The 15408-nt window shown below is 43.1% G+C and overlaps 1 protein-coding gene across 2 annotated transcripts; it reads left to right on the top strand.

Moving 5' to 3' along the window:
- The first annotated feature begins 181 nt into the window (after positions 1–181).
- LOC311267393 (uncharacterized protein) lies at positions 182–14504 on the top strand. Of its 2 annotated transcripts, XM_084370450.1 has the most exons (6): positions 182–506; positions 1547–1644; positions 7745–8021; positions 9130–9419; positions 10220–10352; positions 10647–14504. In XM_084370450.1, exons 3-6 carry the CDS (start codon positions 7799–7801, stop codon positions 10661–10663), a joined length of 663 nt encoding a protein of 220 aa, XP_084226576.1. In that variant the 5' UTR covers positions 182–506; positions 1547–1644; positions 7745–7798; the 3' UTR covers positions 10664–14504. The 2 variants fall into 2 exon arrangements, with proteins under 2 accessions (XP_084226576.1, XP_084226575.1); XM_084370449.1 differs by lacking the exon at positions 182–506 and having other exon boundaries at positions 1341–1644.
- The last annotated feature ends 904 nt before the right edge of the window (positions 14505–15408 follow it).

Genomic DNA, 15408 nt, shown 5'->3' with positions numbered 1-15408 from the left:
TATTCATTGTATTTTATACACATAACCAGATATTGTATATAGTATATTATATTACGCTTGTTTACTGTGTATCAAATATAATAATAACAGCTGATCTCTTCATCACAACTTTTATAACTCGCTGCTCTAAATCATATGATAATCAGGGGGCGTGGCCTCGGTGACTGACAGGTGGCTGTGAGCCTCTGCAGGTGTTCACTTCACCTGTCCTCGTGTTTGTGCTGTTGGAGGATTTTAATCCAGATGTCAGAACATATTCTGTCCTTCTGTGTGTCCACTGGACTAAGTGACCGCAGTGGAGGGACAGAGGCCGGGCCCGGGACCAAACTGGACTTATCTTCTCTGAGCTGAAACCTCTGATGTTCTGCAGCTGCGTTAGCTGACGGCTCAATGGAGGACAGATGAGACGTTACTGTGGACATGGACGTACAGAGAAGAGATGAGGGAAGAGAAGACAGCAGGACAGAGAGGAGGACAGACAGCAGGAGGACAGACAGGAGGACGTGGTGAGTAGCTTCAGATTGAACACGGTCAGTGTCGGTTGTTGGTCGCCATCTTGTGTCTAACTGCAGAGCTCAGGCTGTTTGTGTCCGGTGACGCTGCGGTCAGACCTCAGACTGAGTCAGAGCTGTGAGGGGACATGTCTTCTCTGTATGTGAGGGGACATGTCTTCTCTGTATGTGAGGACACAGACAGCTCGTTAGCTTTAGCTAGCTTGGTAGCTTCCAGCTAGCTGTTCGTGCTCCACCTCTTTGTCCGGTTGGATTAGGCGGGAATCAGGCGGCTCAGTGACGCCAAGATGGCGGCTGGTACCACCGCAGCTTTAGTTACTAGTTACTTTTCAGATGACCTTCCTGTCCAGCGAAAACCTCGTATCTCCAGATGTGTTGATGTTGAATGAAAAAAGTATCTGAGTATCTGATGTTACCTTCAGAAGTACAAGTCAAAGTAACAGATACAATTACTTTTCATGTGGATGGCTGAATCAGTTTTTTTAATCCTTTGCCTTAAAATAAATTAATTTAAAATGTGCTACTTTGGCTCTCATGCAGCATGTAATCTGTAAAGTAACTAGTAACTAAAGTAATCTAATAAATGTAGTTGAGTAAAAAATGCAATATTTGCCTCCAAATTGTAGTGAGTGGAAAAGTACTTCACAATTGTTTTTGAGTAAATGTACTTAGTTACATTCATCACTGCTACTCAAACTCAAATCAGACTCCTGTTGGGCTTTTATTTTGAAGGTTTCAACAGGCAGTGCTTTTAGCTTCAGTCAGCTTCACGCTGCTGTGAGCTGGAGAGGAACGACTGTACTGCAAGTGCTGCGCGCACACACACACACACACACACACACACACACACACGCTGTTAAAGCACCCCTCCCTTTCCTCTCGGCTCTTGCAGTAGAGCAGAAGCTGCAGCAGCGACATCTCTGCATCATCACAAATCAACACAGCCATAAGAAATAAAACAGACGGGTTAAAGGGACATTTCACTGTTTTTTTAAAGCTCTGACCGGCTGTTTAAACCTTTTTGTATTTCCCAGCTTTGTTTCTTCCTCCCACACCTCTGGACTGGACCTCCTGGACCTCCTGCAGAGACACCATGAACATCCTGCTGCAGCTTCCTGTGGACTAGGACCAGGTAAGACCTGGAAATCTGCTTTTTAATTTAAAACATGTGCCGCTGCTTCTACGGTGACTCCGTGGGTGTGTCGGCTCCCACCAGCTCAGCCTGCATCCCATCTTCTCTCTTCCTTTTGTCTAAAGCATTTGGTGCATATGTACCACTGTGTGTGTGTGTGTGTGTGTGTGTGTGTGAGTGAGAACTGATGTCAGACATGTTCATGCATCAGTGTGTGTTAATCGTGTATTAAATGTGGTTGAGTCATGTTGCTTTCAGTTTTGAAGCCCTGATGCTTTAACAATGTGATTTATTTATTGTTTTATTTTCCTTCACCAGCAGGAATCGTCTGTTTCACGTGTTCAGTGTCACAACTGTTAAACATGTTTTGTATAAAAGGCAGAGAGGAGCTGGTTCGTCAGGATCACCGCTCCTTCAGTCGTGCCTCGTCCTCCCTCCACAGGGAACTCACATGAAACGATACTCAGAACGAGGCTGCAGCTGGTGATCGTTCTCAAACGTCTCGTTCTGTCTGAACAACAGTAAAAAGAAACACAAATATTCAGCTTATAAAGAAATAGATATAGAGCGGGGCAACACTTCACATTAGAGAAGCTTTAGCCACAAATAAACGTTATTTTCTCTTTATGAAAGATTTAAAGGATAATCAAAACTGTAACGTATTCATTTTGATTATCGACAGTTTCAACACCACAGAAGAAGAGAAATCCTCCCAAGCTGAAAAAAGACAAGAAAAATAGCATTAAATAAATGAAAGGTTTCTGCTGTGGAGGCCCGGTTCTGCAGTCAAAGAGAAAAATAAGATGAAAACTAAACTGAATGAGAGAAAAAAAATCCTCCAGGAAATTATGAAAAAGTAAAAAATAATGAAATAAAAGATCAAAATTATGAGAAACAGTTAAAATTATACATTAATGTAAAAATTGTGAAGTAAAAACATCAACAATTATTAATTAAAAGGTAGAAATGATCAAAAAAGTCATAACTATAACATGAAATAAATGTAAAAAAACATTTATCTCATAATGACTTTCTATCCCATAATTTCTGCTTTTTATTTCATAATAATACTCACAATGGAAATACATTTATTATTATTATATTTTTACTTTAACCGGCTGAACTGAGCCTCCATATAAAGTCTGCAGGCTCCAGACGGTTAAACTGAACTGAATGCTTTTAAAGATCATGTTGACCAGAGGAACCTTATTCAGGCTTTACAGAGCAGAGCTGTATGAAGGCGAGTAGTGTGTGTGTGGCCCTGTGCAGATAGACTTTATATAAGAATATTATTATTGTTATAGTGAATTAAGTACAAATATCAGAAACATGATTTAACATCACGTGTGGACGTTCACACAGAAGAAATTAAAAAGATAAATAAACGGCATTAGATCAAATGTTTGTGGCAATTAAGATTTCACAGATTATAATTATATAATATAATAAAATAATAATAACTGTTTGATTTTTAACGTCAAAATATTATATAATTTAAGACATTTAAAGGACCTGCTGACACCCAGAAATAAGAGAGAGACGTTCGGCTCTGAGTGAGGAGCTGAAGTCACTGACAGAGGGAGTCGTATTTTAGATTAAAGTGTGTGAAGCTGCAGCAACATGGCTGCTCCGTAGTCAACGTGTGTGTGTGTGTGTGTGTGATGGAGCTGAGGTGGCAGCAGGATGAAGGTGAGATTCATTTCCTAAAATCTTGACGAACAAACCACAGTCGATCGTCTCCTGTCGCCTCTGTCGTTCCTCTGATCATCAGAAACTCAGCCGGACGCTCAGTTTGGAGGAAACTGTGATGAGTTGGACGTAACGTTCACGTCTGCAGCTGTGTGACGACTGCAGATAACTTCAGTAGAAACATAAACCAGAGTTAAAGAGTCACACTCAACATAATTCAAGGTTTTCTGTGAGTGTGCAGTTCTGCAAAATCCCCCTGAAAATTGATCTTTGTGCTGTAACAGGTGGTCTGAGCCGGCTGAAATCAGCCTCTGCAGCATCAATGCAGCATTCACACCTCCACCTCCAGACCGCCTCGTACTGCAGCCGCTCGGCCTGCAGCTCCGCCTGCACCCGAACAACACTTCCTGCTTCATCTGGGTTCAGCAGGAGCTCACAGGTTGTTTTCACTGCAGTCAGTTTGTTGGATTGAACTGAACAGATTTCCACCAAACTATGATGGAGGATGATCTCAGCCCAGAGAAGACCACTTTAACTTTTGATGCAGATCCAGATAAAGAGACGGATCCAGGAAGTCTTCTCACTTACTTTGCAATCGTGAGCTGGTGGGGTTCTCCAGTTTTCTCAGAATAACAAACAGATCGTCAGGTGTGATTAGGTGTCTGGGATTTATGAGTGAGAACTAAAGTGGACTTGGCAGAGGTGCTGCAGGTGGCGCTGCTGCTGCTGCAGGTGGTGCTGCTGCAGGTGCTGCTGCTGCTGCAGGTGGTGCTGCTGCAGGTGCTGCTGCTGCTGCAGGTGCTGCTGCGGCTGCAGGTGCTGCTGCTGCAGGTGGTGCTGCTGCTGCAGGTGGCGCTGCTGCTGCAGGTGCTGCTGCTGCAGGTGCTGCTGCAGGTGCTGCTGCTGCAGGTGGCGCTGCTGCTGCAGGTTCTGGTGCTGCTGCAGAGCTACAAACAGCCGAGTCTGATGTCTTTAATGGTCGACTCTTCCTGCTAATTCTCCTCCTGACTCCTGAGTGTCCGACGCTGCTCGATGCTGCCGACACTAATCCTGCCACTTCCTGCAAACAGACGAGAGCAGCAGCAGGTTAATTGATGCGAGCCGACTGTTCAGAGCCCCGATTAAAGAATTAAACACTTTCACCTTTTCTACAACTCTGAAGGTCACCAAGAGTGAAAAAAATAACTAAAGTCCCAAACTTTAACTCAAACTGTCGACTCGAACTTTGTTTTTCTCTCAAGTCAAATCAAAGTATTCAGATTTTATTTTTTAGTCCTGCACAAAAACCTCGTTTTATCAGCAAAGTGTTGATCTGATTGCAGATTAAATACATTACTTACATATACTTTGGCTCTGATGCAGCATGTAATCTGCAAAGTAACTAAAGTTATTAAATAAATGTAGTGGAGTAAGTACAGTATTTACCTCTGAGGTGAAGTTGAGTGAAGGTAAAGTAAAGATGTGGTGTTAAAATATTACTTTGTTCAAAGTGAAAGTCACCCATATGAATAGTACTCGAGTAAAAGTCTTAAAGTATCTGATATTAAATGTACTCAAGTATCAAAAGTAAAAGTAGATATATTTACATGTATATACTGTGGATCTGATATTCAACATTTATCTTTTTTTTTTTCCAATTGGGAAATAATTTAAAAATGAGCTCCACTGGCTCTGATGCAGCAACATGCTGTAATCTGCAAAGTAATCAGTAACTAAATCAAATAAATGTAGTGGCGTTAAAAGTACAATAATGTAACTAATACAGTCTTGCGTCTCTGCACGTGATGCTGATGAGGTCGTTTAGACTGAATTAAAATTCATCAGCTTCTCACTGAAACTCAAAATCTGAAATATCTTTAACTTTGACTGATGAACAGAATCTGTGTTCTGTTATCAGGATATCTGCGAATGATTAAGAGTCAAAAACAATTTGTGATTAAACAAACATGTTCCAGCATCACGTCGGTCTGTTCACAGACGTCTGAGTGTTTGTGCAGTCGTGCTCTGAAGATCACGTGTTTCCTGTAACATGTTTTAAGTTTCACTGCAGCTGTAACGAACACGGAGCTGCCACCGTCAGCTTTTACGGAGCGAAGCAGCGCTGCAGCGTTTTCCCTCCTCAGGGGGAAACAGGACGACTCATCCATCGAGTCCCGACAGCTCGTTACTGAGTTCAGCGTGAAGCTGCTGCAGCTCAGCTTTCCCCCAAAATCTGCTCTTTAAGAAGCTGTTTGTCCTCAGATCAATGAGCCTGAGTGATCGGTGGCGCTCAGCGACCACGCTGAGAGACACGACGAGCGGAGGAGGGTGTGAACAGAGCTGCAGCATCACGTGTGGACGACGTCTAAAAACTAGATGTGATTTCTTACAGGAGACTACGGTGGCCCTGAAGGTCAAAACACAAATGGCATTTCTTAAAACACAACAAACTTTCAGACAACAAAACAAAGATGAGGTCAACATTTTGTCATAATTACTTTGTGCGATAATGTTTCTTCACCTTTTATATCCCATCACTTCTTTAATAACCTCCCTCACCTTCTCAGTGAATCATCTTATTTATTGGAGACAGTGTCGTCAGGACGTTTCAGTTTCAGGATCGTTAATATCTGCAGCTGATTAACGCTTCTCTTGGTGTTTGTGTTTAACGAGGCGTTCAGTGAGTCTAAATAAACTCCAGCAGTGACCAGTGGGACTTAAATCAAATACTGACTGAGCTCATGTCCACCTACACAAACGACCAGAGCCAGAAACCTCCAGCCCACACACACACACACACACACACACACACACACACACACACACACACACACACACAGAGATCTGTGGTATTTATATTTTGTGCTCGAGGAAACAGAAACTTTCTTCTCGTTGCTCTTTTGGACGAACAGGACGGTTCATCTTGTCGTGACTCATTCGTAACTTCTGGTGATTTATTGACGTCTACAGAGAAACTGTGACATCTGAAAACAAACTGACCACGACATCCTCTGAGGAGCTGATCTGGAGCTTTTAATCCTTCTTCTCCATCTTCCTCAGCAGATGAAGTCTGACTGATAGTCCACAACTAAACGTTGATGAAGAAGCTGACCGGGAGCTTTCTGTCGTATCACACGATGTTTAAATGTTTATTTATGATCCTCACGTTTCTGCAGCCACGGATATGTTGCAACGTTACATTTTTCAGGTTCAGTTTTTAATGTTGCGTCGTGACGACACTGTGCTCTCGGTCTGGTTCTGTTCAGGCACAAACACGGCTGGAAAATGTCCCGACGTCTTGTTAAAAACATGCAGCGGCTTCATGCTGCAGAGTGAAACAGCGTCTGGCTGCTGCCTCATGTTCTGTGTTTTAATATTCAGAGTACATGAACTCTGCAGACTTCTTTCTTACTGTCGTCTGCAGTTTCATCTGGAAAATGTAATAATGTTCTTTCATTATGTGCAGAAGTTTTAATATTCTCTCTCTGATCTCCTGACTCAGTTTTTAATAACACAGCAGCTGTTCAGTCTGAAACTACCGATACTGCAGCTCTGATGCGTCGCTGTGCTGCAGGAGGTTTGTGGGGTGATTGTATTCAACACCTGGTTTTTAAAGCAACAATCTCCCTTTAGAAAACAAAAACCATCGGCTTAATCGTCCAACACAGAACAACACACATGATGAAGAACACACCCGTGTGGTCTGTGGCTCAGTATGATTTTTATTTTATCTAAACCGAACCACGAATGTTTCACAGCATTAAGAACAGTCCAAAAGTTATGTCACGGTGTGAACCTGAAAGTCTGACCGGATGTTGCATGTTTGCGTATCGTTGCTGACTTCCTGTGTCATCGTTTAAAGCTGAAGGCCTCTTAACGAGCTGCGAGTCAGAACGTGTTGAACATTGGAAACATTTCTATCCAACAGTTTCCTGCAGATTTTCAATTTGCACATAAAAAATCCGGAGTAGAAACTCGTCCTCGAGGTGTCGACACTTTGAATTAGTTAAACCACTGAAAACTGAACAACGTAGGAGAAGCAAGAAGTTGTTGTTGTTGTAAATATGTGAAAGTTGATTCGTCTCCACCTCCAGCTTCTGTCTGAAGCCTGTTTCTGTTCTGACCGAGGTTCTTCCTGCAGTCAGAGTTTCTGACGGACCAGATGAGGACTGATCGTTCAGCTCTCGTTTGATCCATAAATAAGTTGGTGTCTGGTTTGTTTGGTTCTGACTCCTCCGACAGTCACACAGAGACGTTCTCAGCAGGACTTTCTTTATTTTAACATCAGAGTCGTGATTCTTCATCACGTTCCTCTAAAAGCTCCATTTATACACGACTGTTGACTTTTTAAATATTTAACTACGACGTCTGGTGTTGTTCTGTTCTGCAGCCAGTTAATGATCCACACACTCGTCTCCTTCATCTGTTTCAGCTCGCACCCTGCCTTCAGCTCCTCTTCATCACTCAGCTTCATCTTCACCGTCTGATGGCCAGCGCCGCCCAGCCGTCCAGCAGCATGGAGGAGTCCCAGCAGCCAGACCAGCCAATCGGCACGCAGCACGACGGAGAAGCCGACCACGCCGCCGTGACTTCTCAACCGGTCAGCGCGGAGCAACAAGCCCCGCCCTCGACCGCAGACGACGCCAAACAAACAGAGGAGAGCAAAGACATGGACCACCTGACAGTGATCAGTGAAAACATGGAGACCAGTAAATACACCTGTCCTCTACCTGTGCATGAGCCTCCAGGGACACCGTCCAACACGTTGTTCAGTGTTTCACGCCAATATCTCCTTTCTCTCTGATTCTGCTGCCTGTAGTGAACTTCTACTGTCCACACAGTCTGTCCTCCAGGAGAAGTTCAGATACTTGTGTAAAACAGATTCTGGTAAAAGTAGAAGTGCTGATTCAACTTGTTTACTCCAGTAAAAGTAATCGAGTACAGGCTCTGACATGTACTCAGAGTATCAGAGTAAAAAGTCTCCCTCTGAAGGACGTTTGTGTCAAAGCTAACTGAAGCTCACGTCATATTAATATAATTCAGACTATTAAAGTTAAAGGTAGAGTCAGCAGGATTTGTCCCAGCTGTTCCTGAACGCACCACAAAGATAGCTGATTGTTGAGTCTCATTCCCAGGACGTCAAATAGCCACATGTTGGGTTGGTAAAGCGTCCCGAGCAGCAACAAAGAGAGAAAATAAGAAACTCTCTGCAGATACGAGACACTAACACGCCTTTTCTCCCCATTCAGCCTCCCTCTCTGTCTGTTCACGTCTTTTACGTCTTTGTTTCGTCTCGCTGCGTCTGCCGTGCGTGATGTGCTCTGATAGGTCGACATCAGTCTGGTGATGTTGGGAAATAACAATAATCCATAATTCACCTCAAATGCATCAAACTAAAGTAACGAGGCTGTTTGAAGCTGTGAGGAGGAGAAAGTTCAGATGTTTGTGTTCAGATGTAGAGAGGGAAAGTCTCAGAGATACTCAGGTGCAGTACAGATACCTGAGACATGTACTGAAGGACAGTAATGAAGTATTTGTACTTTGTTACTTCCCATCTCTGTTATTTTAGATCAAATGGAGGCATTTTATTGGTGTTAACGTCAAAGCATCATCTGGATGTTTATTATATTATGAGATATTTTGTGATTGTTTTTAAACATTTGTTGTCAAAATTTAGGAAAAGATTCAAACCAACAATTAGTTAGTTTGTCTGAATGCCTCTGACTTCCTGTCTGACTCCCACAGAAACACAAAACTGTATTGACTCAAACAAAAGGAAATCTGTTGACACTTATTAATATCGTTTTTCTCCTCCAGGTAACGGCGTCGGTCCTGTCCGGGTCGACTCGTCTCCCACAGTGTCCTCTGTGTCGCCCAAACTTCACGCTAAGCCGGGCGGTCACGCTAACGGTCGGCCTGGTTTGGGCAGCCGGTCCGGCTCGGTGGCGGCGGGCTCACCAAGGCCCTCGCTCACCCGCCAGCCCAGCGGTATCACAGAAGCCACTGTGGACGGGTCCAAGCCGAGAGACTACCTGTTCCTGGCCATCCTGTCCTGCTTCTGCCCGCTGTGGCCCATCAACATCGTCGCCCTCACCTTCTCAGTGATGGTACGACTGTAAACATACAGATACTAATTAAGATTCAAGGTTCAAAAACTTTATAGTCCATTATTGAAAGAAATGATGGACATTTGTCTTTTAAATTAAACAAGGAAACAATAAAGTTCTCCATTGAAAAGAAATCTGGTTTCCTAAAAACTATGATTTTATTCTGCTGATGGTCCTGAAAGAAACATCACGATGTCTTTGACTACAAAACCACGACTGCTAAAAAAAGGACACTGTCTCAATTCAGGTCGAAGCTGTAAACAACATGTCTGGTGCTTCGTCCAGTCTTTATGCTAGACTAGCATTTTTTCCCAAAACGTCAGATTTGGCAGCAGAATCGATTCCTTTGTCACAAATATCACAAGAAGAAGTAAATCCAAGTTAATCTTCTGTGTTGAGGTCGTTTGGTTCTTCAGACCGTCCTGACAGTTCTGAGCTTTGTGGGGACAAACGGTCCAGAGGAGGACGTTGTTTATTAGCTGTGATGCACCATCAAGTTTCAGACGAGTCGTATATACGAGTGTCTTAAATAACCTCCGTGACCCCAGTTCCACATTAGCAACTAAGCTAACTAGCTTGCTAAACTAAGAGAACTATTCTAACTGGCTAGAGCTAGCATGTTCTCCGCTGGCGACTGGTTAGCCATTAGCTTGCCAGCTAGCCCAATGTTGTTGTTACTATTAAACCAAGACTTAATTTTGCCACTTCCTGTTGTGACCAGGACTGTTTTAAATAACCAAATGTACAAATGCTGATGAGTTTAAACTTCAACACCTCTTCACTGTTTTCACTCTGTTCAGTCCCGAAACAGTCTGCAGCAGGGCAACATCGACGGAGCTCGCCGTTTGGGCCGCAATGCCATGGTCCTGTCCATCGTCGCCATCCTGGGAGGGATCGCCATCATCACCGCCGCCATCGCCCTCAACTGGGGATGTAAGTCACATCCTTTACTGAGATAGCCTGATAGATTTGAAATGTTTGGAAACGTTGGGATCTACACGACAATTTAAAAAGTTCTGCAGGTTTATCAAGACGACGCTGATGAAACAGACACCACGAGTTATTTATTGGCTGACAAACATTTTAAAATCATTGATTCACAATCAGAATGTATTGAAGGAGAAGAGACTTTTATCTTTATGCTCTGTAGATGTTATTTTTTAAAAGCATATAAATATTATCAGTTTGATATTTATCATCTGTACATTCTGTCTCTTGTGTCTGCAGTGATTTTAAAATCCTGATGAAAACGACAACAATCGGCTGGAATGGCGAGACTGACTTCACGACGACATCCGACCGACACGACACCGCCCCCTCCGATTTCCTGAAGCACTATCGTTCTCAAGCGCCTGCACCAGATGAAAATCAAACCTGTTCCTGTACTTCGCTGTTGTTTCTTGCTGCACGACGAGCATGGTCCGCCTGACGCTCTTCCTCCGACAACCCGCTCCCGACACCGCCGCCCGACGGAAGAGGAGAGAAGGAAGGATGACGAGACGCTCGTTTGACTCTGTGGTTCAGCAGCTCATCTCCTCCACTTTCTCCCAGCGATGATCAAGTGTGTCTGTTGTCATGGGAAACAACATCTGTCTCCATGGAAATGGGATTATTCTGATGTCTACACGACTGGTTCAGTAATGGTGCAAACTTTTGGGACGTGGTTTCACTTTTTGATGCCAAAAAATGTAAACTGGGAGATTCTGCTGCTGCTGTGATGGTTCAACATGGACTGAAGACAAACTGCAGGAGACAGAAACACAAAGAGAGAGAGACACTGATTTCTGTTGGACTGTTTCATCCTCCATCTGTTCCTGTTAGAGACACACACACACACACACACACACACACACACACACACACACACACACACACACACACACACTGCTGCTGCTCCACATCTGGGACTGAAAACGATCTCGATCAAAGTTTCGTGTCATCGATCTTTCTGAAAGTGTTTTACTATCAATATTTTGATATACAGTAAATAATGACCCATGACAGACCTTCATATTAGCACAAAGTTAAAGGATAAACTCTCATATTCAGACTCAAACAACAACATGTTGGTCCGTCTCTCAGTACCGCCTCACTTCCTGTCTCTGGCTCTCAGCTCCGGGGCCACAAATTTATAGTTTCCCACTTTCGTTGCCACAAAATCAGCTGGAGAAACTATAAGAATTATCGACTTTGCCCTCTTTGACTTATGAGTGTGTGACGAGAGATGAAGTGTGTGTTGCCTCTGATTCAGACATAATGAAGTCTTCTGTCTGAGCGCAGGAGGTGCAGTGTTTCCATCTAATGGACATGAAGTCGGTTTGTTTCCACTCTGATCTGCAGAGCTTCTGTTCGTCTGAATGATTGTGGTCACAGATCTCAGCTCCGTCTGACCGATCAGAAACCCACAGCGATGATCCGACGTCACATCGACCTGAGTTGTTTTAGCTTTTAACTTTATTCCCCAGAACCGTCCGTCAACTAAATCAACCCGACTGATCAAAACAAGACTCAAAGTACGCTGTGTTCCTCCTACATACTTATTATACGTACAGTAATTGTACTAATTACCTTATTTATGCAGTTACTGTGATAGAAAATGAACCTACTTAATCGTTGTAGTAACAGGAAGTCATACAACACGTCACCTGCTGACGACGTCTCTCAGAAGTTCAGGTTTCTGTTCGCTCAAACTGTAAAATCTGACAAAGTGAAGTAGACTAATGATTTAAAACTCTTCTTCACTTATATTAACTTACTAACTTAATATTTTACATCGAGAGAAATCACATTTATTAAAGTACAATTCGGAGTAATTAAGAGAGAAACTACTTACTCCACTTGATTATTTGATAACAACGTACTTTCCAGATTAAAATTATTAATATAAAATGTCATTAACAAATAAAATCTGATGTTTTTTTATTGGTTAAAATCAGATTTTAACAAGAACTTCACAAACTAACAGACAGAATATAAAGTCATTAAAATCAGCTCCACATTAATATTCATAAATCATAATTGAATAATATTCTGCATGATGAGAACTTTTACTTTTTGGACTTGGATGCAAATATTTTTCTACTTTTATTCATGATTTTGAATGCAGGACTTTTACTTTGAAGGAGACTTCTTATGTTTCCTTCAGTGTTTTTTATGTTTCTGCATGTTAAAGATCTCGAATACTAAAAACGTCCGCACCAACACAACGCTCCTCTCTCCCGCAGAAAACACTGCTCCTGAACGCCTCGTCAGCAGCCCCGCCTTTAATTCTGTGACTTTGTGACATCACGCTACGTCACCATGTCGCACATTTGCATGATTTTTAAAATTAGCATGTAGGAAGTGATTTAGCACAAATGCTACTGTTGTTAGCCGTGCTGGCTCAGGCGTGTGTGAGCTGACCAATCAGAGCAGACTGGGTATTCAGGAGGCGGGGCCTTAAAGAGACAGTAAAGCATGTAAACATATTCTAGTAATAATCCAAAATCAATGATGAGCCTGTAAATGAGCAGAATACGTCTCCTTTAAGTAAACGGTGAGAGTGCTCCTCTGTTTCCTCTGCAGTGCATTGTGGGAATTTAGAGCGCATTAAGAGCACTCTTATAAAATCCACCGATTGTTAATATCATATATCTTTTGTATGTTTAGTTTTGGCACTTATCCAGTGTGACAGCACTCTTTACAGACGGTTTCAGTCCAGCCAGCGTTAATATGAAGGTCTGTGACGAACAGTCTGCAGCTCTGAGGCTCCGTCACAGCGTTTGTAATCCAACAAACCTGCAGTCTGGATCGTCGTTCTTGTTGAGGGAACATCCAGGGACACGTTGTTCTGTTCTGATCTTCATAGAAACTGACTGGAACGAGCTGGTTCTGACCGGCTGGGCGTTGGACGCAGCTTTGGCTCTGATGTGTCACAGTTTGTGGTTTACTGGCTGACGAACAGCTTGATTTTTACACAGGAATCCGTTGCCAAACAGCAGAGCGAGCGCCAGCCTGCACAGGATCGCCTTCTCTGTTCCAACGTGTGAACTGACGGACGCTCTGAGCGTCGGCCACTATAACCCGCATGTTTACAGTATTTATTACAGAAGACTGTAGCCTCATTTAACTGAGCTTGTACATAAATGTTATGAGACGTTTCAACATGTCCGCCAAGTGAAGACACCACGTTGTCATGGAGATGTGACTGACCCACAATCAACCTGCCGCCAAAAAAGCACATGAAGAAGAAACTCGGCGTGAAGGTTCGAAAGCAGTGACACGTGTGAGAGACGGCGTGGAGGTGAGGTCAGGTGAGGTCAGGTGAGGTCAGGCTCAGGTGGGGGAGGACGGGGGGTCCTGTCAGGTCGCCTCCGTCCTGCTCACACCTCCACCCACCACTCCTGTCTGTATGTAGCATGCTGTTTACTAATCACATTATGCAAAACAATGGTCCCAGCTCGATGTCGGTCCGAATGCTAGCTTCATGGTTCTGTTCTGGTCGTGTACTCGTACACAGTGTTTGAACTTGCTTGCGCTACCTCTCAGAGTCGCCTACAGTGTTTATCGACGCGCCTCACATCGCTCCACTCCGATGATTTCAACTGACTGTTAAATCTCGCGTTTGTGTTTGTGCTCTGTTGTGTTACTGTCGGACATTTTCACTGCTAACATCGTATTTATGATATTAATGTGCAGCATCTGAATTGTGAACATTCCCACAGAAAACTGCCCGATCAGACGCAAAGAAACGTTCAGTTCTGAGGAAGATTTTTAGACGACAGAGTTCATGTTGTTCTGTTGACATGCAGACATGTCAGACTGAACGCCTACGTTTTAGCTAGCTCGCATTAGCTCGTCTCTCAGTGAGGAAATGAGGCAACATCAATTCTACAATGTTTTAGCTTCCTAGCTAACATTAGGCTACTGTATACTGAAACTGCTGCGCTGTAGCTCAATTATAAATTAATATTTTCTTTATAATATAAACGCTTAATAATATTTTATTTTATTTTGATTTACGGCTCATATCAGCCAACGCTGGAAAACTTGCCAAAAAACCCAAAGAGGAAATGAAAGACGTTTGTGATTAGTTAAAATGTCGGTGTGTTTATGTTAAATGAATATTCAGATTGACATGATTCCCTCAGTAGATGGTGAAGGTGCAGCAGGAGCTGTAGACGAGCGTTAATAGTTATAAAAAAAGGGATTGTTGCATTTAATAGATACAGAGTCCAATACAGGCTCAGGCACTTTATATAAGTGAATATAGAAAGAAAGAGGTTTGACTTGTCATGAAGCTGAAATGCTGAAAATCTTCCTCTGACGTCTGTTGACTGTTCAGGCTGTGGAGCTGCTGTGAGTCACGGATCAGTGAGGTCGACTCTCAGCGGCGCCTCGCTGAAGGAAACACTCCTTTTGTTTTGTGTTTTTGTGTCTGAAGAGTTTTTTTCACTCCGTTTGTCATTTCATTTCTTTTGTAAACGCTCTTTTGACACCTGATCTTTGTATTTTTATATTTCTATTCCCTCTCTGGATCTTTTGTATTCACGTGATGATCTACTGTCTGTGACGCTCGGTATAATCTGCTTCCTGACTGCTTTTTTAAACGGCGAGGTGGTCGGGGGCGGGGCGGGAGGCTGCTGTTAGCATGAGTAGACCGGCTTCATTATGTCATTCTCCTATTAGATATTGCTGTTGCTATCTCCTGACACCGGACTCTTTTTGTGCCTGTGCATGCCTTAACTTGACTGCGTTATGAAGCATCCAGAATGAGTACGGGTGTTCACACATTTATCAAAGACACTGTTGATCTTGACTACTGATGTTGAGTTTCTGCTCATGTTTGAAGGGAATAAATCCCAGTTAAATACGAACCTCCTCTGAGTCTGCATCAATCCCACAGAAGACGCTGGTGGAAACAGGCTGAACATATTTACACCTTTTGTTCTCCAACATAAAATGTTTTTTACTGCTCCACATTTAATTTACCTTCAAACATCACAGAGTG

This window comes from Pagrus pagrus, assembly GCF_965226575.1.
Source record: "Pagrus pagrus genome assembly, chromosome: 13".
Lineage (NCBI taxonomy): Eukaryota > Metazoa > Chordata > Actinopteri > Spariformes > Sparidae > Pagrus > Pagrus pagrus.
The sequence above is the reverse complement of the archived record's forward strand: the minus strand, read 5'-3'. Positions and strand labels throughout refer to the sequence as shown.